The sequence below is a fragment of the Crinia signifera genome, chromosome 7, assembly GCF_055691185.1.
Source record: "Crinia signifera chromosome 7, ASM5569118v1, whole genome shotgun sequence".
Taxonomy (NCBI): Eukaryota; Metazoa; Chordata; class Amphibia; order Anura; family Myobatrachidae; genus Crinia; species Crinia signifera.
Window position 1 is genome coordinate 124,994,207 of NC_139223.1, and position 27,727 is coordinate 125,021,933.

The following is a 27,727-nucleotide window of genomic DNA, read 5'->3' on the forward strand; positions in this document are numbered from 1 at the left end:
AGACCAATTTAAATAGACTATTAAACAGATCTGAATTCAACTTTAAGGTCTATTGATTTGGGCAATTCATTTTAAATGCCCTTTAAAGTCCTCCTTTGCTCTTAACTGCCATTATGATCCTGCTCCGAGTCCTGACTAATTGCTACATACTGTAAGTGGGGCAGGAGCAGTTTGACAAAAAGTTGTCAACCCCTTCAAGGGAAAATGATAATATAAGATGTCTGTTATTTGTATCCTGAGTATGTTGTCCAATAAACTAGAACACACTTTCTGATTATAAGTTTTCGTAGTTTGAGATGACAAATGATGATTTTATTGTGCTCTGCACTGCAAGGGTTACCCGCACAGCTACTTATTAGTTGGTATACAGAACAAAGGACGAGTTCAGAGAAAGGGGAATCAACTCCTGAAAATAAATTGTTTTTAATATACTGGGAGCACTTTATCTCTGGCATGAGCTGCACTCCCAGTTTTTATTTTCATTGTTGTTACAGGTTTTTGCACAGTGCCATTAACCTATTACTGACTACAGTTGCATGACCTTCTCCAAAAACCCAAATAAATACTTTTTTCACAGACTGCAGATTACAATAGTTTATCCTGCGGTCTCAATGTTTGGGGAAAAATAAAGTGTGTTAAACTGGAGCCATGTATATGCTATTGTTTATAGACATAGTTAAGCCTTTTGTATCCATTTATCCACTATAATTGTCCATTTAAAGGGTGTGGTATACTAGTTCGATGATGTCCAGGTCGACACCAAAAATTCGATATGGGCAAGGTCGACACAAGCAAAAAGTCGAGACATGATGTTTTGTTGTCAATGTTGACACCTGGTAATGTGGACTCCCAATCAAGAGTACCGCTTCGCTCGCCATGTTTCAGGCCAGAACATTGGTTATCAGCCATCCGGACACCCTATCCAATTACTTTCTACCCATCCGCAATGCAGTGGGGGAAGTAGTGGTGATAACCGATTCCTTCTAGTAAATGTACAGCACTTGTATCTTGCATTCATTTTGTATATTTACATAGATTAATAACAATTTTCATGTTAAATGCTATGTCCTCATTACATAATCTCCATTGTAGCCTCATAAAGCACACTCTTAAATTGAATGTGATTATTCTTTTACCCAGGAGCGGATTTAAGCGTCTGTCCTCCCCTAGGCACCACTTTTTTTTTTGCTGCCCCCCCCCCCCCGCCCCCCCACACACACACAAAGGGAGGGGGTGTGGGAGAGAGATGCTGCCACAGCTGCCAGCATTCCTGCCGGTCATTGCCTGCCTGTGATTCGATGTCCTCGCCCTGCCAGGGGTGCAAGGTAGATGGGATGCTGTCCGATCGGCTGTTCTGTGCTAGCGGCTCTGCAGTGGCCAGGGAGTACCTGGAAGTGTTCCACCTGCTTCTAGGAGGTTACTGTACCTTGAGCCACCACTGTCGCCGTAAAGAGGTCCAGAAGGGATGAGTAGGTGGCGTAGCGGGGGAACCAGGCCCTGCATTTCCCTCCCTTTTGTGATTTGTGACCCCCCTTCCGGGGGAATCTCGACCAGTGTGAGGGGGGATGCCTTGCCGCCCCCAACAGGTGCTGCACATAAGCCCATGCCTCACGGGCCTAGTGGGAAATTCGGCCCTGCTTTTACCACCGCCCCCTCGCAACACAACAACATGTAGGCATGGCCTTGGGTCAGGTGGGATCGCATAAGCTTACTAGGTGTTGTACGAAATTATTGGTTAGTGCTCAGGGTCAAAAGTCCAAAATGACAGAAGGCAAAAAGAAAGTAAGCACAGAACTGGTAACTTTGTTCATAATGTAATATATTATTTGTGAGTGGCCAATTTGCCTGTACCATTGAATCCATTAAAGGATTCCTTTGTGTTTTCTCACTGAGTGTACTCACTCCAATGATTTTCGCTACCAAAGGTTCATTCGTGACCACTAATTTTGTATGTACTATTTTTCAACATCTATATTGTAATTGATATGTTTTGCCACGCGTACTGATTTTTTAGTATTAGTTCTTCATTAAAAGTTACATTTTAATATTTTTCATTCATCATCTTTAACAAGCGTGCCCCATAAACCTTTTTGGTTCTTCCTGTGTCCCACTATTGGGACAAAATACTTTTTCAGTTGTTTTGCTGAACTTTTTGGGAGCACCACCAACCAAACACCGCCCTTATCTCTCTTTTTTTGTGCGGTAAGAACGTTGGTACAATATATGTACGTCTAGAATTGTATATCATAAATCCTTCAACCTGCCAGTGCCAACCCACACCCATATTGTAACTTTGTTCATAACCTGTACAAAGAGGTAGAATAGTTATATGGATCATATATGAGACAAATAAATATATCTGGTTGGGTAAGATGTTGTTAATCTCAAGAACGCGGACAGTGTCATACTGTAGTTATCATTGCTCCGTCATTGCACTGAGGTCATGGGTTCAATTCCCACCATAGCCCTAACTGTGTGGAGTTTATATATTCTCAAACTGCTTGAGTGGGTTTCCTCCAGGCTACTCCAGATTTCACCCACAATCCAAAAATATACTGGTAGGCAGTGGCTTCATTTTAATGTGTGCGGTGTGGCTGCACATACAAATTAGCGTCTGAGCCCCCTAGTGTTCAGGCACTGCGTTGCTGCAGACAGAGAGTGAGGGACCCAGACAGAGGTTTCACTGGGGCAGAGACTGATGTAAATAGCCAAATATTATCTGTAAAGACCTGCAGAATATGTTTGCACTATATAAAAAACTGATGATAATTATAATAATAATAATAATAATAATAATAATAATAATAATAACATTCTATTTTCAAATATGCAAGTGAAACATCTTTTGAAATGTTAAAAAGATCTAGCATAGCACACTACACCACGTATTGGCTTCTTTTCAGAGCTGCACCTTCATACACCTAGCAAAATACTTATTTTTTTGCCCCTCAAAACAAGAGTGCAGCTACATTAGTTATAATCCACATTGGACAAAACCTATATGATATGCTTAAAAATATAACTAATATTTTGTATTAAATCAAACAGTTTTGTATGTTTGTGCTGCTAGTTGATCTAGATAAAGCTTTAATTCCATGAAATACCATCTTAACAAAGTGCTTAAGATGTTAGTTAATTGCTGGATTACCTGTGATGGAAATTGGTGTAGCTTAGAAATCAGAACGCTTCCCCCACTAGAAGCAAAAGGCAGTAAAATAACATTCAGAAAAATCAATGTAATAAGCATGAAAATAAGCGTTTTTCATAATAAAGTAACATAATTGCGGAAACAGACCATCAAACCACCGATTCCGCCTCACAAAATGTGCATTTTCCTAACATTTTTGTATTGTCTGTTCTTATTGTACGATATGCAGATAAAAATACTTTTTAGGAAAGGGCAGAGTTTGGACAGTAGGCAACCAGGCATGTTCCTCATTGGCCCCTTCTGCTCCCTCACAGTAAAACACAAGTACATTTGATAAGAATAAAGGGCCTGATTCAAATCGGTTTGGTCTCCTGCGTGTTCGCACTGAGGACCGCTGCTCAGCCTCTTTGCATGTACATGGTTGCATATGCGCATGTGAATTGCTGCTGGGAGTGCCTTCAGCGACTGGCGTAGTTACCGAGGCGTTCGCACAGGGGGGTGATCAAGTGGGCATTCACATGGGGACGCCCGGCATTTCCTGGGCATACCCACGAAAACGTCGGGTGCGCCCAGAAAATTGCTGCTTAGTTACGCTACTTAGCGAGTCAACCAGAATCACCCACATTGTACTTTGATCAACAGCTGGGAAAAATAGTGCATAGTAGTCAACATTTTCTATATGTTTCCAGGGACATTTTTTTTTTTGGAAAACACTGGTTACATGTGTTAGAATTGTTTGCTGCATCGCATGGTGACATACCCCCTAATACCCCTTTCACATCGCCGACACGTTTTAAAAACCGGTATTTTAAAACGGTAATTAAAACGGGTAAGAGCATTAACATTGCCGCAGATTACCGTTTTAAATACCGGTTAAGTCTCATTCAACATAGCAGTCAAACCGTTTCAACCCGAACACGTTTCAAGCCAGAGTGTCAACATTGCCTGTCATTTTAAAGGGGACAGCCTATCACTGCTCTGTAGCTTGTGTTGTTTGCCTGAAATACCGTTTCAGACACATTGTACACATTCACATTGCTCAAAAAACGGCAAGGAACCGTGTAGGACTCTGCTTTTTACACGGTTCGAAATACTAGTTAACTTTAAACGGTAAATCGGCTGTGGTGCATTCACAGTGCAGGCTTAAACTTTTTAAAATGAAAAAAAATCGGCAATTTACCGTTTTAAAAGTGCGATGTGAAAGGGGTATAAAACGTTATTGCTATTTTATTATTGTTTCAATCAGTAAAAGTAGGTTCATCTGGAACTATATGACCTGTTTAACAACAGAAATTAACATATTTTGCAGAAGAGACAATTGATAACATTCTACTGGGTAAGTCACACAGACACACAAAAATAAATTCCATGTATTTCCGTGGTTTGGTCATTTACCATTACAGTACTTTTACTATGCTGTATCGTGTGTGTCTCACACAATAACACAGATGTTGTCACTTAATCTTTGCACCCTAATACATCATCAGTTTACTGGTGACTGGCGGCAGTCACCCCTGCAGGTGGGATTATGTTCTTACAGGTGGTCTCTGGAGAGGAGTTGGTGCCTGCAGGACAATTGCTGCAATCATGTCATATCATTTTTTAAATATCATTTGCCAACAGAAACTCTTAACCCTTTGCAAGCATAGATATCTGGGGGGAAATGTAATAGGATGAGAGATTCAGAAAGTGAGGGATTTGGTAAGAAATCTCCAGATTTTTGAAAGCGGCAATTATTTACACTGCAAAATCAAACTGGTTTTGCAGTGTAAATGATTGCCGCTTTAAAAAAACCTGGAGATTTTTTACCAAATCTCTCACTTTCTGAATCTCTCATCCTATTAAATTTCACCCCTGGAGTCTATTTAAATCCTCCCACTAAATGTCCAATAAAATTCAACATAAACAGATTTACATATGCATACCTCCCAACTTCTTGAACATAGGAAGCAAAAAGGAGACATGACCTATGCAAATGAGGGCATGTCATATGCAAATGATGCCACAGACAGACCACGCCCCCTTTACACCCTCTGTATCTCTGAATAGACGCTGTGCACAGCGTCTATTCCTTCAGGCTGGGGACACTCCCAACAGTTAGAAATATGCGTGACTATGCCTTGCCCGTCTGTTGGTCAGGTAGCCCCCCATACACAGTGTGGGCACAGCCAGATCCTGCACTCGCTGTGCACTTATTTTCTGTTCCAAGTTCCCTATGGGCAGCTCCAGGTGTACTTCATTCTTAGCCATGAATCTGATCAGGTCGCTGGCTTCTGAGGCCAAAGAGAGGTCTGCTTTGTTTTTAGTAGCAGCCAGTGAGATGGGCCTGGGCTTGCTTACCTGTGCGGGGGGATAAGGGATCTGGAACATGATGAAGGTGAGTGTGGTGCAGCAGGCTGTCCCCAGCAGCAGCTACAGGGTCATCATGCCATCTCTTGGGGATAAGAGGGACACATGTCTGCTAGGAGAAATGCAGATCCATCATGACATGTACCAGTCACAGGGTCCCATTTTCCTCACCATGCAACAGCCAGTGCTGATGGGGCTTGAGGACAAGTCTAAAGGTGCCCACACACTAGAAAGATCTCTCGGCGGGGACGCTGCGTGTCCCTGCCCGTCTCCGCTTCAGGGAGATGGGCAGGGTTAGGGGGCACTCGGGGCGGCGAGGGGTACCTGTGGCGACGGCGGGGGACGCGGCTAGGACTGGAGGCAGGCTCTATTGCCAGGGGGCACGTGAGTGTCTCGTGCACGTGCGCCCCCTGGCAGGGATGGCGTGATGCCGGGGCTGGCGTATATATATATATATATATATACAAAGCTGTAATGGGGAGGCGAAGATACATAAGGTATGATGATGTCTGGTATATCTTTCCACCCCCTTTAAACCTGTAACCATGGCCTGATTTCTGCTAAAACATTGGGACAACGAGCATTGTGTTTCCCTACGCAAAACCTCTAACCAGCACTAGGGTTTGTAGCTGGCCTGGGCAAGTTGTAGTGTGATATATATCTCTATTGTCACCAGTACATTTGGGATGTTGTGTAAAGAGAGTTTTACAGCATGAATGTGAAGCCAAAAAAGCTGTAACAGCTGCATTTTGCTACTATGTGAACACAGACCAGAATATGTAATAAATGCCCCAAGCATATTGTTGATTAATATAAGCATATACTGTATGACCTCAGTGGGTTTTTGGGAGGTGGTGGCTGTTTTCTGTTGCCTGACAAAGCATCATGAAACTTGTTGCCTGACAAAAGAAAGTAAAAAACTAGAAATAAATTCCTTTATACTAGGGATGTGCACTGGCCACTTGTGGTGTTTCGTAAAACGTGGACATAACAGCAGTACCACTGGACTTAATGGCAGCACTAGACAGCACAGCGCCACTGCATTGGACTTATACAGCAGCACAGGACACCAGAACTTGACAACACAGGACACCATCACCGGTAGCAGACAGCACAGTACCACAGGACTGGACTGCAAAGGACACCACCACTACGACCGGCGCCACCCCACGACAGCTTCCCAGAGAGACACAACCTCCCTCAACTCTCTCCAATGCTGGAGTGAAGATGGGGGCAGGTAGAGGGGGATTTACAGTATATTGAGTTTGGATCTTGTGGGAATATGAAGCCGGGATGATGACTTTTTGCCTTGTTCTGCAATCTAAGTTTGGAGGGAATTTCTGAACAGCGCTCAGATTGCAGTTCGGATCCCTGATGTTCGGTAGTGTCCGAATTTCAGAAATCTGGAAGCAATCATTTCTACTTTATATAGAAGTCGATGCAGCACCAGTGAAGTGTATATTAGGTAAGGCAATATCCCAGCACTTGCAGGGTTACTTACAGCCACAACAGGTTGGGGATCTCTTTAATACTTTAGCACCTGACAGCTTATCTGTCATGTGTAATCAACATCATCAATGGCCTTAGGGAGCAGATAATTTGTCTGCATTTTTTGGGAGAAAAGGTGACACAGAGAGCAAAAAAAAAAATAGCTAGCTAAGACAGAAAAGGTGTGTGTTCTGGGGGCATTTAGGTTTGTGACTGACAGGGGAAGCAGGACTGAAATTATCATCAAAATCCTTCATACTGTAGCTGTACTTACAGTTCTGACAAACCGTATTATCAAGATTTAAAAAAAATGGTGCTCGTAGATTTGGATGGATGGCATAGTGCTACAGCAAATACGTTTGATGTCTAGAAACAGCAGGACTTTAATTTGCAAAAAAGGGGTAATAACCTTGTGGAGTTTGAATGTTCTCTCCATGTTTGTATGGCTTTCCTTCCTCATTCCATAAGCACTCTGGTTAGTGAACTGATTTCTGACTAATTTGGTATTTATATACTTAAAACTGTGTGAACATTAGCTGTTAAGATAGCATTGGTGAATATCAAGCATTGAATATGGTAAATCTGTCTTCTCTGCATCCTCCAATTTATAATTGTGCCTAATTTACAAGGGCCACCAGCATCTATGTATGGGCAATTCCAACAGTAATGGAATCACCTTTTTACGGTGATAAATTCTATTCATCATACAACTGCCACACTTTATTATACAAATCACCATAACACAACAAACCACAATAAACCGTATATAAAACACTATAACACTGCCAGTAGTGACCCTGCTTCATGTTGCCCAACATAGTGTAGTGTTGAACCTTATTTAGGTTATGATGCACAATAGTATAGTACTTTTTGTTATACAGTAGTTACAGTACACCACACATTAGTGCCCCTTATACAGATTATACCATACAATACTGCCCCTTATACACAATGTTCACAGTAGTGTCTCTCTTACACTTAGGTCCTAATTCATTACTGATGGGAAGGGGCGGGGCTTGATGACATCTACATCAGGCTCTATAGAAAATAGTTGATCATCTTGTAAAGTAACAATTTAAAACGCGCACTTCTGGAACCTGATCTTAGAGGGGATGCGGTCGATAAGTCGACAGTCAAAAGGTGGACACATGAAAAGGGTCAGCGTGATCAAAGGGTCGACACAAACAATAGGTCGACATGGAAAATGTTGACATGAAAAAGATCGACATGAGTTTTTTTAAAAAAACTCCCCTGGTTTCTCATACTTTACTATCCATGTGGGCATAGAGTGAGATTATAATAGTGTGCCGAGCGTTGGTGTGGATCATTAGGTCACCAGCATGTTGGTCGACATGAGTCTAGACTGACATACAGGAAGGTCAACATAAGTCTAGGTCGACATGGATTAGGTCAACAGGGTCAAAATGTCGACATGGGTTAGGTCGACAGTCAAAAGGTTGACATAGGGTTTTCACTTTTTTGTCCCAAATGTCGACACAGTCGACATGGACACTGAAACATAGCACCGTGTCCCCTCGCATGGCTCTCTGTGCTCCCCATACTTCGGGCACGGTTTTATTCTATTATATTCTCCCTCCCTAGTGGATTCTAGTGCATGAAATACCACCTGTCACAGCACATGTCGGCTCAAAAAAAAAAGTGAAAAACCCCATGTCAACCTATTGACTGTTGACCTAGACTCATGTCGACCTAAATGCATGTCGACCAACATGCTGTTGATCCAATGACCGTATCCCCCGAACGTAGTGAGGCACTATGCCGAAGCACAGCATTCGAAGCTGTACACTATAAGGTGTCTATGTTGACTTCTGTTGGCATAGATGCCAAACAAACATGAAGAACTCATGTTGAGCTTTCCATGTCAACCTATTGCTTGTGTCGAAAGGTCAACCAATAGTGGTCGCCCTATTGACTGTTGATCTAATTACTGTCAACCCTATGATTCATACCCTCTTAGAGGAAAAGTTGGGGTCCACAGGTACTGAAGCCCACTGGGGATTTCCTCTGGGTGTGGTGGGACAGAACAGCCCTTTATAAAGATGCAACATTTGATGTAACCCTAAGTGGCATGGTTGGCTGGCTTCTCTGTTTCCTAATGGGCCGCAAATATAAAATACGCTCAATACAGGTTTTGTGCCACAAATTAAATGGAGGCTGTTTTTTTACATGGAACAAGTAGACATACTGTACATCCAACTGCGAATCAGGTCATTATGTGTAAAGGGGCCTGCACGTGGAGTGACACTTCTGAGCAATGTAGAGTGTCACAGCGCTACATAGCGATGTGACAGCGATTTGAGCGATTTGTCGGAGCCAGTGTTCTCTTGTGAGAACACTGGTCCTGACCGGATATTAACTAGATTTATCCAGCATGCTGGATATTGATTGCCTGGAGATAGCACCGTGCGGGGCCTTGCACTTCTATAATAACTATGGCCCCTACACAGGGAGTGATAGAGTGGCATTTTCTAAGCAATCTATTGAGATCACTTAGAAAATGGCCGGAAATTGCCCATTTTGTAGGCCCCATAAAGCTGGGTACACATTAGACAATATGCTCCATGAATGAAATCGATAATGATTTACCTTGAAGTTGAACTCCCTGGAGCTCCAGGACAAAATATATTTTTTGGGAAAACTTAAGCCCCATAACCCTTAACATGATTTTTTAAAAGATATCGTCGCTCAGAAGGGCACTTCTAAGCAATATTTTTTTTTAAAAGTCTAGTGTGTACACTCAATATAATTAATCATCAGCTGGACATGCAATTTTTACTATATAGCTAATGACGTTGGTACTTGTGTCGTTTCACGGCGCCACCTTACGCTACGCTGTCAGCATAGGCCAATAGCAGCCCAGCGTAGTCAGCATAGTGTCTCCATCAGGCAGAGTAGTCACTGTACTGTCCCCGTGAGCTACAGCTCTGTCCCCGGTGTCCCTGGCAATCCTAGTGAGCGCCTCTTATACAGCGCCGGTAAGTGCAAGATCCATGGCGGATGCCAGTGGAGAGGCGCTCCATCTGCCTGGGACAGACAAGCGTCTCATATGCAAGTGCGTCTCAGTAATTCGTGTGGCAGGGTACGGCAACCCTGCCCATGTCCGCTTCAGGGAGATGGTCATGGTTAGGGGTTCGATTGCGCGTGCATCTCGTGCACAAATGGGGGGGTGCGGGCGCAAGTACAATAATGGATGCATTTGCCAGTGCTCCATGTTACATACTGGCAAATGCCTCCATTTAAAACCCCCACTATCCACGTCAGCCAGAAGCATGGTGAACCTCCTGACCTGTTCATTCCCCCACTATCCACCTCGGCGTCGAGTTGATTTTATAAAGTGTGAGCGAGAATAGAGAGGGGACATGGAATACAAGTAAAGAAATCAGTGTCCCCGCGCCACGCTTCGGGCTCGGTGGCTCGCTGCGCTCACCACAGTTTTTATATGATCAACTCCACGCCGACGTGAATAGTGGGGGTATGAACAGGTACGGAGGATGCATACCGCGTCCGCTCGCCACGCTTCAGGCTGATGTGTATAGTGGGAGTGTTTCAGGAACACATTCACACCTGTCATGTCAGGCAGGTTAAAAATGGTCAATGGTTCCCACACAATGTAATAAGCGGTGACACAATGCTGACTGACTACGCTAACTACGTAAGCTCCGGATAGGCGCAAATGTACACACAGTCGCAGACACAAGCTGACTATGCTGGCTGCAGGATCACAACGCTGATGCTGACAGGGACACTACGCTGACTACGTAAGTGGTGCCGTGAAACAACACAAGTACCATGACGTTCATATTCAATGGAGTCCCGGTGACGTCACTGAACTATATCAGTTACCAATGTTCATAGTGTGCACACCCTAATGCTAACCTCACACACTATTTTTTTTTTTTTTTTACTCAAATTAATGGCACCATCTAGCAGGGTGTGGGTTGTGCTGCCTGCACCCAGTTGTCACCCTTCAGAGGGGAGACACCATGCCTGTACTCAATGCCACTATGGCACTTCAGCTACAGGGCCTCTGGCGACTCGCATCCATTTGCAATGCTCACAAGGTGGCGCAACATTTTAAATGACAGAGGGCTGCCAAAGGCCCTGTAGCTAAAGCGCCGTAGTGGCAGGGGGAACAGGCAAAGAACTCAGCACTCACACAGTTGCTGCTCCCCACAGGCAGCTTCAAGGGGAGCCTGCCATGGCTGCTGTCAGTGAGTGGTCAGCCAGGGGACAGGAGGAAGCGACTGCTGCAGAAAGCTGATGCTGCAGACATAGGGCCAGATTCTCTAAGCTTCAAAAGAGATAAACTAGAGAGTGATAAACAGCCAGCCAATCAGCTCCTACCTGCCATGTCACAGACTGTGTTTGGAAAATGTCAGACAGATGATTGGCTGGCTGTTTATCACTCTCCATTTTATCACTTTTGAAGCTTAGAGAATCTGGCCCATAGTGGACACTGGAGGATTAGATGAGCTGCCAGGAGGAGAGCAGGTAACTTTTTGGTGGAGGAGGCCGGCTGCACATTAGAAAAGATGGAGGTCATTATGCGTATGGAACACTACTTAGGGCATTATGTGTAAGTGGCAATACTCTGGAAATTATGTGTAAGTGGCACTTTTCTGGGAAGTATGCGCATGGGGCATTGCTTTAGGCATTATGGTGTGTGGCATAATGTGTCATGTGCATTACAGTGTTTGAGAATGAGTAATGGGCATTATGGTATGTGGCATAATGCGTAATGGGGCATTATGGTGTGTGGTATAATTTCTAATGGGCATAACAATGTATGACGGTGTGTAATGGGCATTACAGTGAGCATAAGCCAGGCACAGTGTGTAATGTGCGTGGGTGTAAGCAATGATGGTGTTGGGCTGTGCCGGTGCCGCTGTTTAGAACGGCCATGGCGAAGTCCTACACTAACTCTGTTGGCCGTCCCGGGCTGGTGACCGCAGGCTGCAGAGTACCAGCCTTCTCCTTTAGTCGCCGCGTTCGAAGGAGTGAGTTAAGCCTGCTCCAACCTCGATGCAACCAGGTTTAATGTTGGGACAAACCCACGGCGACCGCCAGCGACTGGACCAAAAGGAGGATCTAACTAAAAGGGCCTACCTGGACTAAACACCCTAACTAACGGCACCAGGCCAAGGACGGGGAGCGCGACCAAATCACAGACACTGGAGCAAATAATAAACGGGGTGCCACCAAATTTAACACACGCCAACACAAAATGGTACAATCACAAAAATTGGTACCCCAAAACGGGTGTGCACCCACTAATGTGAGTATCTCCAGACCCTGGAGAGCTGAGTAGAAATGATAACAAAAGGGCAGCTTGCCCGCAGAAATGAAAGGAAAAGAACCAGGCTCCACTGGAGCACTTCCGTGACCAGACCGGACCCACCGGCAGCACAAGATGGTAACGTGCACGGGGTGACTTGGCAGGACCAGATGGGGATATCGCTGACCAAGATGGATCCGGACCAGGACTGGAGAACGACCACAGCAAGAGGGCAGCTGGGCCACGGCTGAACCACGGCTGGACAGTGGCAGCAGCACCAGAATTGGTGCACGGCTGCAACACAGCTAGGAAAGCAACTGGGGCAAGGCGGACTCGGAAATCAGAGTTCAGAAAGCCCTCTGCAGAGAACAATATCACCAGCGGGGCTGAGCTGGGCCAACTCCCTTAAGAGGGATGCACTGGCCAATCAGCTGCCACTGCCGTAACAATCCCCCAGCTATACTTAATTATTAACAGCTGACCGGGTTGCCTGGCAACCTCTGGGAGACGTGGCCCGATCAGTAAAACTGTCCACCGGGCGGAAGCGACGAGCCCCGGCCGGGCGGACCTGACGTCACCTGCCCGGCTACTGCCGGGCGGAAGTGCACGGGACGTCCTTCTCAGGGCACCCAGACACTGCTGAGGCAACGCTGCAGCAGCGCTATTGTCAGCGAGGCTGAGACTAACCCCCCCTTGAGGAGAGGGTTTGAGAGGTTTTGAAATTCCTGAAAGAACTTTCTCTTAAGACTAAGAGCATGAACATCCCCATCAGGAAACCACAACCTTTCTTCTGGCCCGGACCCCTTCCAGAGGACCAAAAAGTGAAGGGAACCATGGACAAATTTGGAGTCCAGAATCTTTTCAACCAGGAACTCCTGTTGCCCCTGTACATCCACGGAAGGAGCTCCTCTGAAGAGTTTATGAGGGAACTTGCGGGAAACAAAGACAGGCTTCAACAGAGAAGCATTAAAAGTGCTTGCAATCCTGAGGGACTTGGGAAGCAGCAAACGGAATGCAACCGGATTAACCCTCTTAATGATCTTGTATGGACCTATGAACCTTGGCCCAAACCTTGCGGATGGTCAATGCAACTTGATATTCCGGGTCGATAACCAGACCCAATAACCAACCCTGAACGGACAATGACATCTAAACTTATCCGCAAACACCTTCTCTTCAAGGGCGTCATGAATCTTTCTCCATGTGGCCTTAAAACGAAAAGCCCTAGACGGAGTTGAGGATGAAGCCTGAGAGAAAGAATTAGCCTGTGGATGGTAACCATAAACTGCGAAAAAGGGTGAGACTTTGGAAGCAGAATGTACCGCATTATTGTATGCAGATTCTGCTATGGGAAGACACTCCACCCAATCGTTCTGCAATTTAGAAATGAAACATCGCAGATACTGCTTCAAAGACTGATTTAGCCACTCAGTTTGTCCGGCTCAGTTTGATATTGAGTGAAGCACAGAACGATCTCCAGAACTGTGCCACAAATTGCGGGCACCTGTCGGACACAATGTCATTGGGAAACCCATGCAACCTGAAGACATGCCGCAAAAATAAAGAGGCCAATTCTTTGGCCGAAGGCAACTACTTCAGGGCTACAAAATGTGCCATTTTTGAAAACCTGTCAATAATTACCCAAATGGTTTGACAGCCGGCTGACACTGGCAAACCTACCACGAAGTCAATGGCAATGTGTGACCAAGGCCTCGACGGGATGGACAAAGGCATGAGTTCCCCAAATGGCCTGAACCAAGGCACTTTATGTTTGGCCCAAACAGGACTGAACAAATTCTGTGACATCCCTGGACATTCCTGGCCACCATACGACTCGGGGACAATAAGTCCAAAGTCTTATAGATCCCAGGATGCCCTGCAGTCTTGTCATGAAAGTCCATAAGCACTTTCAGCCTAAGCGTCTCAGGGACAAATAAAACTAAGACCGGCCTGTATACAAGAGGCAGGAAGAATGGGAGCAGCCGTCTCTTGGGTTGAATGCTGTGGAATAAAGCACCATGACAGAGCATCCGCTTGAACATTTTTAGGACTGGGTCTATAGGTTATCACAAAATTGAAGCACTTAAAAAATAAAGCCCAGCGGGCATGCCGGGCATTTAGCCACTTGGCTGCTTCAATATATTGCAGGTTCTTGTGGTCGGTTAAAACCAACACTTGATGGTTAGCACTTTCTAGCCAATGCCTCCATTAATCGAAGGCTCACTTGATGACTAATAATTCTCTGTCACCTACGTCATAGTTGGTTTCGGCCGCAGAGAATTTCCTTGACATATATGCGCAAGGATGAAGGATCTGGGTTTTGGGGTTGCTTTGCGAGAGCACTGCTCCTGCTCCCACATCGGAGGCATCCACCTCCACCACAAAGGGACGATCCGGGTCAGGATGCCTAAGGATAGGAGCAGAAACAAATGCTTCTTTAAGAGCTTGGAAGGCCTGCTTGGCTTGGGAAGGCCAATTAGCTGGATCCGCCCCTTTCTTGGTAAGAGCAACCAGGGGGGCTACAATAGAGAATAAAGAATGAATGAAGCGTCGATAGTAGTTGGCAAATCCAAGAAACCTTTGGATTGCCTTAAGATTGGTAGGCTGTACCCAATCGACTACCGCCTGAAGCTTCTTGGGATCCATGCTGAAGCCTTCAGCTGAAATAATATACCCAAGGAACGAAATCTGGGGTACCTCAAACTCGCACTTCTCAAGTTTGGCAAATAAAAATTTTCTCGCAATTTTTGCAGAACCTGCCTTACTTGGGCTCTATGTGAATCAAGATCCTAGGAATAAATAAGGATGTCATCCAAGTAGACAACCACGAAACTCCCCAGAAAGTCTCGTAAGACGTTGTTAATAAAATCTTGAAACAGAGCTGGGGCGTTGGACAGCCCAAAGGGCATAACTAAATACTCGTATTGCCCAGAGTGCATACTAAATGCCATCTTCCACTCATCCCTCATCACTCTCAGGTCAGTTTTAGAAAACACAGTGGGGGAACTCAATTGGTCATGGAGAACAGAAATAAGAGGGATCGGGTACGCATTTTTCACCATGATTTTATTTAAAGCCTGGAAATCAATACAAGGATGCAGGGACCCGTCCTTCTTGGCCACATAGAAGAATCCAGCGCTAAGTGGCAATTTTGACGGATGAATAAACACCTTCTGTAAACTTTCTTGAATGTACTCTATTCATGGCCTTGGTCTCTGGGATAGACAAGGAGTAAAGCCTCCCCTTAGGCAAGGGGGCGTCGGGTATATGCTGGATAGCGCAATCATATGGACGATGGGGTGGAAGCTTATCCACTTTACCCTTGGAAAAAACGTCCGCAAAATCAAAGTATGCCACAGGGACAGCAGACAGCGATACTGAGGCCTGAAGAAAAGAGGTATTAACACATGAACCAAAACAAGTGGGGTTCCACTGAACAATGCCCCCTGTCTTCCAATTAATCTGCGGGCTGTGTTGGACCAACCATGGATGTCCCAAGACCAGCGGTACAGCAGGGCAAGTAACCAAAAGAATGAAATTTTCACTTTATGCAGAGAGCCAACAGTGAGCTGCAGGTTGGGAGTACGAAAATAAATCTCCCTATTGGGCAATGAACTACCATCTAAACCTCTCATGATAATACATTGACCTAAAGGAATGGCGGGGATGCCGAGTCTCTCGGCTAAGGTGGCATCCACGAAATTGCCGGCTGCTCCACTATCAACAAAAGCAGAACGATCAAAACTAATCTACCTATATGTAAGGGTAGTGGGAATCAATAGGGAGTTACGGGGGGGGAGGGGGGAGAACAGCTTCAGACCCAAGTGAATCTCCTCCTCACTCACTTGGCCTGACCTTTTACTGCCCTGTTTGGACAAGAGCGGTATTGGTGACCCCTACGGCCACAGTACAGGCAAAGACCAGCCCCAATCCTACGAGATCTCTCCTCGGGAGTAATCTGAATGGATCCCAATTGCATGGGTTCTTCGGCATCCTCCGAGGAATCCATGACGAATGGGACGGGACGAGAGAGTGAAGCTCTCTCGACTCTGTGTTCACGGAGCCGGCAGTCTATTTTGATAGACAACTCCATGGGCCAAATGTAATAGGGTGAGAGTTTCAGAAAGTGAGAGATTTTGGGAGAGTTTTCCCATGTTTTTTAAAGCAGCAATCAAATACATGGCAAAATCAGCCTGGTTTTGCAGTGTAATTGATTGCTGCTTTAAAAAAAAGCGGAAAACTCTCCCAAAATCTCTCACTTTCTGAAATTCTCACCCTATTACATTTGGCCCCATGAGTCTATCTAGCGAACCAGGCACCGGGTATTGGATCAAACTATCTTTAATGGTATCCGACAATCCACACCGGAACTGGCTATGCAGAGCTGGATCGTTCCACCCACAGTCATTCGCCCATCGGCGGAACTCAGAGCAATACACTTCCACAGGATCTTTTCCCTGTTTTAATGCCTGTAAGTGAGACTCTGCAGACGCCTCTCTATCAGGGTCATCATAAAGCAAACCCAGGGACTTAAAGAAATTATCCCCAGAGGCCAACACAGGACTATCAGAGGTCAAGCCAAAAGCCCACGTCTGTGGGTCCCCCTGCAACCAATAGATAACCAAACTCACCCTTTGGGCCTCTGACCCAGAAGACTTTGCTCGGAGCCGAAAGTACAACTTACAACTTTCTCTAAAGTTAAAAAACTCCTTTCTATTACCTGAAACCCGGTCGGGCATGTTCATTTTCGGTTCAGTTGTCATTACCGGGGGAGAACGAGAACTGATTAGTTACCCAGAGTGACAATTGCTGCACCATTTGTGTTAAACCCGCAACCTGGGCGTCTAACGGAGGGGAAGTAGGATTCACAACGAGGACTCCGTACAAACCCTAACACCCACGGACAAAAAAGGTATATTATATAAATGAGATTGATATAATCTGTTTGGCCGGTGATAATGTAACGTGAGTGGGTGTAAGCAATGATAGTGTTGGGCTGAGCCCTCAGCCAGGACCGCTGTTTAGAACGGCCACGGCGAAGCCCTACACTAACTCTGTTGGCTGTCCCGGGCTGGTGACCGCAGGCTGCAGAGTATTAGCCTTCTCCTTTAGTCGCCGCGTTCGAAGGAACGAGTTAAGCCCACTCCAACCTCGATGCAACCAGGTTTTATGTTGTGACAAATCCACGGTGACCATCAGGGACTGGACCAAAATGAGGATCTAACTAAAAGGGCATACCTGGACTAAACACCCTAAATAAAAAATGAAAGGAAAAGAATCAGGCTCCACTGGAGCACTTACGTGACCAGACCGGACCCCCCGGCAGCACAAGATGGTAATGTGCACGCCCGGGGTGACTTGGCAGGACCAGATGGGGATATCGCGGACCAAGATGGATCCGGACCAGGACTGGAGAAAGACCACAGCAAGAGGGCAGCTGGGCCACGGCTGAACCACGGCTGGACAGTGGCAGCAGCACCAGAATTGGTGCACGGCTGCAACACAGCTAGAAAAGCAACTGGGGCAAGGCGGACCGGGACAGCAGAGTTCAGAAAGCCCTCTGCAGAGAACAATATCACCGGTGCTGCTGAGCTGGGCCAGCTCCCTTAAGAGGGATGCACTGGCCAATCAGCTGCCGCCGCTGGACCATGCCCCAGCTATCCTTAATTATTAACAGCTGACCGGGCGCGCGCCGACCGGCGTCCCCTGGTTGCCTGGCAACCTCCGGGAGACGCGGCCCGATCAGTAACACTGTCCCCTGGCCGGGCGGAAGCGGCGTGCCTCGGCCAGGCGGGCCTGACGTCACATGCCCGGCTACTGGGCGGAAGTGCATGAGACGCCTTTCTCAGGGAGCCCGGACGCTGCTGTGGCGATGCTGCAGCAGCGCTATTGTCAGTGCGGCTGACACAGTGTGGCCAAAGGGCTCTACCAGGCACAGTGTGTCCAAAGGGATGTACCAGGCACAGTGTGTCGGAGGGGCTCTACCTGGTGCAGTGTGTTCAAGGGGCTTTACCTGGTGCAGTGTCTCTAAGGAGCTTTACCTTGCACAGTGTGCATAATGATCTACTCAGAGGCAGAACTCTGGGAGGCAATGGAGTCATCCGCCGCCGGGCTCCTGCTCCGAAGGGGGCACCTCTCCTCCCCTTCATGTTGAATCAGTCAAATGTAAGCAGTTGATATTGCTAATGAGGCTGACTCCCCCTCCTAACATCATGTTTGCAAGTGTCCAATGACCCTACTGGAGACAAACACCTTACTCAGGGGTAAATTTATTAAGCTCGGTGAAGTGATACCCTGTTTCCCTGATAATAAGACCTACCCCAATAATAAGCCCTATCCTTATTTCTGGACAACGGTCCAAAATAAGCCCTACCCCGAAAATAAGCCCTAGCTTAATCCCCATTTTGCCCAGTCCCTGTGCTAAACTCCCAGCTCTGCTAATGCCCCCCCACCCGCCTGCATGAAATGGATGCTGCTGCTACGGTAGCAGCTCTGGTACCGCTGAAGCCTCTGCTCGCATCAGCGGTCCCAGGGATGCATTGTGCATGTGACGTCACTGCGCACCTCAAGGACTGAGTGGCGTCTGTTCACAGATGGGAGCGGAGTGACTGAGCGGCTGCGGAGGAAAGGCTGAGTGGCTGAAAAATGCAGAAGGAAAGGAAAGCGGCAGTTGTGCTTAAAGTATAAGGAGATTGAGGGGCATGATGTAGCTAAAAGAAGGACTGAGGAGCTAAAATAAGCCCTACCCCAAAAATAAGCCCTTTGGTGTTTTTGGACTGAAAAAAAAAAATAAGACAGTGACTTATTATCGGGGAAACACGGTAAACTGTCTGGTTTTATCACCGTCCAATCAGCTCCTACCTGTCATGTTTCAAACCAAGCCTGTAACTTCACAGGTAGGAGCTGATTGGCCGGTAATAAAAACCAGACAGTTTATCACTTCACCGAGCTTAATAAATCTACCCCTGAATGAGCTATGTGGGGGGGCACCAATACTTATCTTGCCTCCGGGCAACTGGGATGAATTTACGCCACTGGATCTACTGTGTAGTGTATTGTAAATTTGTACTATTATGTGACCATGCCCCTTCTCCATCAAGCCACACCCTCATTTTTCAATGTGGGGCTTCAGCACGCACTGTACCAATTTGAGTGCCGGGTTGTTTTTCTGGTCCCAGTCCGAACCCCCTTCCCTCTCTCATACAGAAAGGCAAATTATTGGGTCAAGCATTTATATTAATATGTGAATGCTTGGGTTTACAGCTAGAATGTTTTTCCAGAGGTGCATACCCCAATGTAATGAGCTGCGCATGCCTATGCCAATATTGTGTATATTCAGTGTGTATGCACAAGCAATATCTTCAACGGACATATTCCGTGGTATGCTGTCCTTGATGATATACCTGTAGTAAGGATTTTACTGCTTCTACACAGAACAGAGGGGGGGCATTACCGACCCATGTGGACACACTTCATTAAGCATATAGGGCCTTATTCTAGTTCACGCTTTCTGACAAAATCCTTCTTAGATGGACAAAACCATGTGCACTGCAGGTGGGGTAGATGTTACTTGTGCAGAGAGAGTTAGATTTGGGTGGGGTTTTACTTTAAAGTTAGATCTATATTGCAGTGTAAAAATAAAGCAGTCAGTATTTACCCTGCACAGAAACAAAATAACTCACCCAAATCTAATTCTCTCTGCACATTTTACATCTGCCCCCCTGCAGTGCACATGGTTTTGTCCATCTAAGAAGGATTTTGTCAGAAAGAGTAAACTAGAATAAGGCCCATAGTGCATACACATTTTATGATATGCACAGAAATAATGTTAACGATATCGTTATTATGCATTTCATTGAAAAATCTCATTTAATGTGTATCCAGCTTAATATACCACATCTGTTCAAGATTTGCACATGTGCATAAAAGTGCAGGGCCGCCAATAGGGGGGTGCTGTGGGTAGAGCTGTCCTGGGCCCAGCCTCTGGAAGGGCCTGAGCAGCTAATTTTGCCCACCACAACCCCCCGACTGCGTCTGCTACGCTGCACTCAGTGCGCTGAACAAAGCAGGTCCTGGAACGCAGGCTTTTTACCAAGGTTGATGGCGGCCAATTAAAATGATCCACAGGCTTTTTAACCAATCAGAGCTCGGGTACTGGCAGCCAATCAGAGCAGCTGCTGGTATGCAAGCTTTGATTGGCTCACCATCATCCTGAGTTGAAGAAGCCTGCATCCTGAGTTGAAGAAGCCTGCACTCCGGGCCCTCGGGCTGCAGCTCACCGGAAAAGGAGCTGATGAAGCAGGAGCCGGGTTACGGTAAGTTAAATGAGGTAGTGGTAGGTGGGGGGGGACCCGGACTGGAAATGAGTCCCAGGCCCCAAAATTCCTGAAGGCAGCCCTGTAATTGTGAATGCGCAGACCTCCCACCATCAGAACGGGGTCGAACTCGGCCAATAAGGTAATACATTTAGTAAATGGCGACTTTTCAGAAACCATCTGAAGATGGGAAAAACCATTTAAACAAAAATCATGACAATTTAATTCTGATGTGGTCACATAAGTGAAACAATTGCTGGACTCTCTTTCAATGCTGAGTTTGCCATTGCAGACAGAGAAAATATTGGTTTGTCTTTATATACTTAACTAATATTATTGCTGTGCTCCCAAATAATACAGTGCACTGTCCACTTTGTTGTGCTTTCCTCCTTCAGAGACAAGAGATGGGGTGTAGTCTCAGGGTGAGGAGGGAAAGAGGCAGCGGGATGTGCTGTTTCTCCGGCCACAGAGATCAGAGGTCCCTTGGCAGGTTACTCCATAGTAAAACACTGGGCAGCTTGTAAAGAACATTGAGTCAGATCACTGTAACAAGTAGTGCTTTGTATGACAGTTTTAAGTTAAACTCTTCCCACAGATTTACAGCAGGGTTCTCATTCTCTCCTTCACTTATTTTCTCCCATTATTTACAAATCTGGCAGGGCAGTTGGCAGCCCCTTGGTGATGGACCCCAACAGCATCTGCAGGAAAACCAAGCGACTGGCTGGAAAGCAGGCGGAACTGTGCCAGACGGAACCAGAGATCGTTAGCGAGGTGGCAAAGGGTGCCAAAATGGGAGTGCGCGAATGTCAGTACCAGTTCAGGTCACGGCGGTGGAACTGCACCAGTCACAACAAGTACTTTGGAAAGATCCTTCAGCAAGGTAACCGCATGTCATGATTCCAGGAGGTGTCAGCTACAAAGATTAGCAATTGAGTTGAACTATAGTTCCACAATGTTAATTACTAGCAGCAAGACATATTTCAACATTATTTATATGGGATCTGATGTGGCCCCAAGCTAGAATAATTCACACTATTTCTGGAAGTGCTTTTGTTATACTGTATATTTATACTATTATCATAATTAAATACTAGAACAGTCCGTGATGACATGAGATTTCTTGGTTAGATAAAGCCTGTTGAGATAAACAAAATCATCACATTAGAGCAGGTGGGGATTTAGTTTATAGAGTTATTGTTTCACAGATATTATTAGTTGATTTAAGAACTTAATAAACAAATATTCAGCAATTAGTGATCAGACTGTCAACAGGATAATTCAATTTCTACATCTATGGTGGTGTTCCTATCAGTTTTTCTGCTAAAACCCCAACAATGCACTCTGTTTTTATATTCCGTAAGCACCCAGGGTCAAATGTAATAGGGTGTGAGAATCATATTTGCCTACTTTTGAAAACTAGATTGAGGGAGATTATAGTTGGTAATATAATTTTACACAGTGCCCTATTGAGGGGGCGTGTCATGCTCCACCCAAAGGGTGTATCTAGTTCCATATATGGAGAGATTGTGAAAAGTGATTGTGAACGTGGCACCTAAAAGCGTGGGTGTGTACTGCTACATCTGAGAGAAATCTTTTAAAATGACTTATATCCAAATGTAGATGAGCCCCAAAGCAGTTAGTAAGAGTTACTATACTTGCTAAAGTGCTGGGAATGGTGCTGATGATTCAATGTAAATGTATCTCTCTCTCATTCCTTTTCCCCAAAAAAATGTAAGTGTATAGTGGGCTAGGTGAAATGAGGGAGATTGGTAGGCTAAAGAGGGAGAGAGGGAGATTGCTGCTATTTCAGGGAGTCTCCTGCAGAATGCACGAGGGTAGGCAACTATGGTGAGAATCAAAGTGAAAGATTTTGGGAGAGTTTTCCCATTCGTTTTAAAGCGGCAATCCTTTACACGGCAAAACCAGTTTGATTTTGCCATGTAAATGATTGCCGCTTTAAAACAAATGGGAAAACTCTCTCAAAGTCTCTCACTTTCTAATTCTCACACCCTATTAAATTTGGCCCCCAGTCTTTTTTTTTTATTTTATTTTTGTTGCATTTGTCTCCAAGGGAGAAATGTAATAGGGGGCAATTTTTTAGATATGTGCGATTTGCGGTAAAAAAATCACACTTTTTGCTGCGAAATCGCACATTTTGAAGTGGTGATTTTTAGTCACACTTCAATTCGCATCCATTTTAAAGTATCTAACTCGCACATGTAATAGGGTGCGATTTTTGGTAAACGTTACCAAAAATCGCCCAAAATTAGACTGGCGAATGTGACAGAACCATGCACATATCATTGTGATCTGTGCATGGTTCTGTCCAAAAGGGTTAAATACAAAAAAAAAACAGCGTGGGGTCCCCCCTCCTGAGCATAACCAGCCCCGGGCTCAAAGAGAATAACAGGGACAAACAAGTCCGGGCACTCCTGATTTTACAAAACCAGCACCAGGCTCAAGGGCCAGTCCTGGTTCCCAAAATACAGGGGACAAAATGACTAGGGGTCCCCCGTATTTCAAGAACCAGCACCGGGCCCAGCCATGTACTCATACATCTTATTTTGTATGTTGCAGTGAGCACAGATGATTGGTGTACTGTATGTAAAAAAATGTGTTTCCCCCTGGAACAGGGATGGACTGGGCATCCGAATCGGCCCTGGCATTTGTGCACATGAGCGACATGAAGTTGCATGTATACACCGGGCATGCGCATGCATGTGCCGGGCATGCGTGCCCTGCTGATCTTGACTTGCAGGAGAGAGGGGAATAGCCACATGTGATGCCCCCCTTTCTCCTGGACTCAATCTGCACACAGACAGAGCTGCTGGACCCACCTTTCGTCCAGCAGCTCTCTCTGTGCGCTGATCAGGAGGCAGTGCTTCCATCTTGGAGTGACAAATCGGCCCACCTGGCCATCGGCCCCCCTGGCATTTGCCAGAAGTGCCAGATAGTCAGTCTGGCCCTGCACTGCAATAACTGTCAGCAGCAGGTATACTCTGGAGAAGGAATATATCTACACCTCCTCTCAGTCTGTATAGTTCATCTGGTCAGTCTTTGTGCACTGTACAGAAAACCCAGTGACTGTAGGAGGAAGTGCAGCTGAACTTTGTCTCTCTGCCGTATTGAGAATTAGGATGTCTGATGTTAGCTCATCACTTCCCAATAGGAAACCAGCAGAATGTGGAGTGATAGCAAGCATTGTTAAAGCCAATTTCAAGGTATTGATACATTTCTCTCAAAGGGAAAATTAACTGTAATCAAAATGTACAGTATAGTAGTGATATCTTAGGTGCCACTATGCAGCGCTACAAAAGATGTTAAGGACAGGAAGTACTATTTTTGTGGCGTACATCCCGGCACACATTGCGTAAGAGCTGTCCTTTGTGTTGCACTCCGATCCCTGGATTTACAGGTTTAAGACACAGGAGTCCCTTTGTGCACGCACAGAAGGATGTGGTGGCCGCTGGGCATGTTGGGAGGAAGGCAAGCAGTGTTATAAGATGTCCATAGGCTTCTATAGGATAATGACAGCTATAGCTGGTGTTATCCTCTGCTTTGAAGCCCTGACAGGTGCCGGACGACTCACCGACAGTCAGGATTCCAACAGTCATTACTCCGACATCGGAATCCCGACTGCTCCCTCGTGGGGATCCATGACCTCCATAGAGGGAGAATAAAATAGGTGGCGAGCTCAGCTCGCCACCGCGCCCGCAGTGTGGTGAGCGCAGCGAGCCCGCAAGGGGCTTCATTGCGCTCCCCCCGCTGTGCAGTTGGGATTCCAACGTCAGGCTAATGACTGTCGGAATCCTGACTGTCGGTGTGTTTTACCACACCCGCCCTGGCATCTAGGCTTTAGTACATTTGTAAATGCAGTAAAAACACTGAAAACTGGGATTTTACTGCATTTCTGCTTTAGAACATCATGCCTTAAATCCATTGCTGGACAATTCTATCAAAGACGTGTACAGCTATGCTACACAATATGACTAAAATAGATGAAGTTTTACACCATCTAATCAGATTGATAACTGTCCTAGATATTTGAATACTAGCATTATTACTCACTGGAACTCATTTTAAAAAACAGTAGTGCCATCTAATATTGTGATTGTCTTGGTGTGCCATCTAGTAGATTGATGTGTAAACTGAAACTTCATGAGTCAAAATAACCTGCCCGATAATACATATTTCTAGGTCACTAAGCTATACAATAGTGAAACCGCTATCCAGATTCATTCAGTAGTTTTTATGTGATGCCGTAATGAACAAAGGGTGAAATTTAATAGGATGAGAGATTCAGAAAGTGAGAGATTTGGTAAGAAATATCCAGTTCTTCTAAAGCGGCAAATTTCTTACCAAATCTTTCACTTTCTCTCATCATATTAAATTTTACCCAAAATTTCAAGAAAATTTTTTGGTACTTGTGAGTTATCCGGGCTGCCGATTTTGTCCTTAAGTTTGGTTAACTTAAGGACACCCGACCGACGCGATGCCCACGATTTAGCTCCAAATCGGGGGCATCGCGTCGGTCGTGGCCGTTATAAGGGGCCGCGATGCCCCCGATTTCCCATAGACAGTAATGTTAAAAGACACGATATCGGGGGCATCGCGTCGGTCGTGGCCGTTATAAGGGGCCGCGACGCGATGCCCACGATTTCCCATAGACAGTAATGTTAAAAGACACGATGGACCCGATTTCCCATAGACAGTAATGTTAAAAGACGCGATGGACCCGATTTCCCATAGACAGCAATGTTAAAATAAAATTACAATGTGAAATTGTGCAATATGTTTTAAAAAAAAATGTTTCATGGCCCCCCACCACCGTTAACGCCACCCCGCTATTGACGCCAACCCGAAGCGTGGCGAGCACAGCGAGCCCGCGAGGGGCGGCGGTACGCGTCCTCCGACCTTTTCATGCCCTACTATCCACTAGGGCGTGGAGTGAGAATAGAATAGTGTGGCGAGCGCAGCGAGCCACCGAGCCCGAAGCGTGGCGAGCGCAGCGAGCCCCGCGAGGGGATGCGGACACCTGTGAAGCCCGCAGGGGCACGCGGATACCTGTGAAGGTGTCCGCGTCCCCTCGCGGGGCTCGCTGCGCTCGCCACGCTTCGGGCTCGGTGGCTCGCTGCGCTCGCCACACTATTCTATTCTCACTCCACGCCCTAGTGGATAGTAGGGCATGAAAAGGTCGGAGGACGCGTATCGCCGCCCCTCGCGGGCTCGCTGCGCTCGCCACGCTTCGGGTTGGCGTCAATAGCGGGGTGGCGTTAACGGTGGTGGGGGGCCATGAAACATTTTTTTTAAAAACATATTGGCCAATTTCACATTGTAATTTTATTTTAACATTGCTGTCTATGGGAAATCGGGTCCATCGCGTCTTTTAACATTACTGTCTATGGGAAATCGTGTTGGAAATCGGGTCCATCGTGTCTTTTAACATTACTGTCTATGGGAAATCGTGGGCATCGCGTCGCGGCTCCTTATAACGGCCACGACCGACGCGATGCCCCCGATTTCGGGCGCGATGAAAAAATCGGCAGCCCGGATAACTCACAAGTACCCATTTTTTTGTCTCCATATTTCATACATACAGGTACACCACCGATAATGTGACACCTTTGGTTCCAGCACTGTACCGGATTCTCCTTTTTGCCAGATCGGTGGTATTAGCAGCCGCCCCTCCTGCATCCCAACTCCACCCAACAGGGCAACTCACCCCCCTCTTACTGCCCCACTAAACCTTCCCACTGCCCTTCTAAGCCTCCAGCGGATCCTCCTACCAACAGTTAATGTTTTCCAGTTCTCCTCACAGAATCACAAGTGAAGCAATTAGCTCCATCTGTGGATCTTTCAAAATGTGTTAGTCAGTAATGAGTGCACCTGTGCAGCAGCTAGGTGGTCTGGGAAATGTAAACTGTTGGTAGCTCTCAAGGACTGGAGTTGGCTATCACTGCTCTAAGCCCACCCACAGCATAACTCCCAACTGATTCCTCACTTATCCCGGCTCCTGGGTATACGGTCGTTAGGTTGACATGCATTGGGTTGATCCACTGAAGGTAGACATGGTCTAAGTTTGACACCTCAGAAGGTTGAAATGGGCTTAGGTTTACAGGGTCATTAGGTCAACACAAGCATCCACTAGGGTGCCGCGGCAGAATAAAATAGTGTACCCGAATCATGGCAAGCGCGGCGAGGGGATGCGGTGCACTGATACAGTGTCCATGTCGACTGTGTAGACATTCGAGACAAACAATGTTGACCTTTTGACTGTACCTAGCCCATGTCGACATACTGCTTGTGTCAGCCTAATGACCCTGTCGGCCTCACCCCATGTCAACCTTCTGAGGTGTCGACCTAAGCCTATGTCGACCTTCAGTGGTCGAACCAATGCATGTCAACCTTAGTTCTGTCGACCCTATGATCCATACCCGACTCCTGACTTGATTAAAAGAGATGCCAGGACCATTAGTTGAGGGTATACCTGTAATCCCTAGATGTATATGTTTAAAAAAGAAATATCTATGTACAGACACAACCCTTATCATTTTATTAAAATGCATGTATAGATTATCAAGCACCACCTTTCCAGTGATGTGTCTCTCAGAGATCTAATACTGGGCGGAATTCCCCCAAGTTTGACGCATCGTACAACTGATTGTATGTAAAAGCAGCAGAATTGTGCATGTTTTCAATGCGATTCCAAACCAATGCGCGCCCCCACCGGTCAATTGGTCGTTTTGGAGATTTTACCTGCTGCACTAAAGAATCATCATCTACATTGGATTGGGTACAGATCGTGTGCAGATCTTGTACTCCAATCCCTCAAGCGACCATTGGAAATCGTTTCACGGTTGTCGCATGATCGTCGTTGTGGTGTGTACCCTACATAAGTAGTCTTGCTTCCTCTCAATTTATGCTGCAGATAATAATAGGTAATAATTCAGTCACACTGACTATAACTAGAATTCATATACATAACATTAACATAAGAATATAAATATCACAGTAACATTTTATCCTGATTTTATGTTGATTAAAGCTGGATACACACTATACAATATCGTGAGCGGACTCCCAAGCAAACGACACAGGGCATACCCACTGAGCGATATTGTTCAATGACGT

The 27,727-nt window shown here is 46.0% G+C and overlaps 1 protein-coding gene across 2 annotated transcripts in view; it reads left to right on the forward strand.

The window, feature by feature from the left end:
* Positions 1-27,727, forward strand: part of WNT6 (Wnt family member 6) — a 124,187-nt gene that overhangs the window by 63,139 nt on the left and 33,321 nt on the right. For both annotated transcript variants that reach the window (XM_083153728.1, XM_083153729.1), the window contains exon 2: positions 21,256-21,476. In XM_083153728.1, coding sequence (XP_083009854.1) covers positions 21,256-21,476 — 221 coding nt within the window. The remainder of the gene's footprint in view (positions 1-21,255; positions 21,477-27,727) is intronic.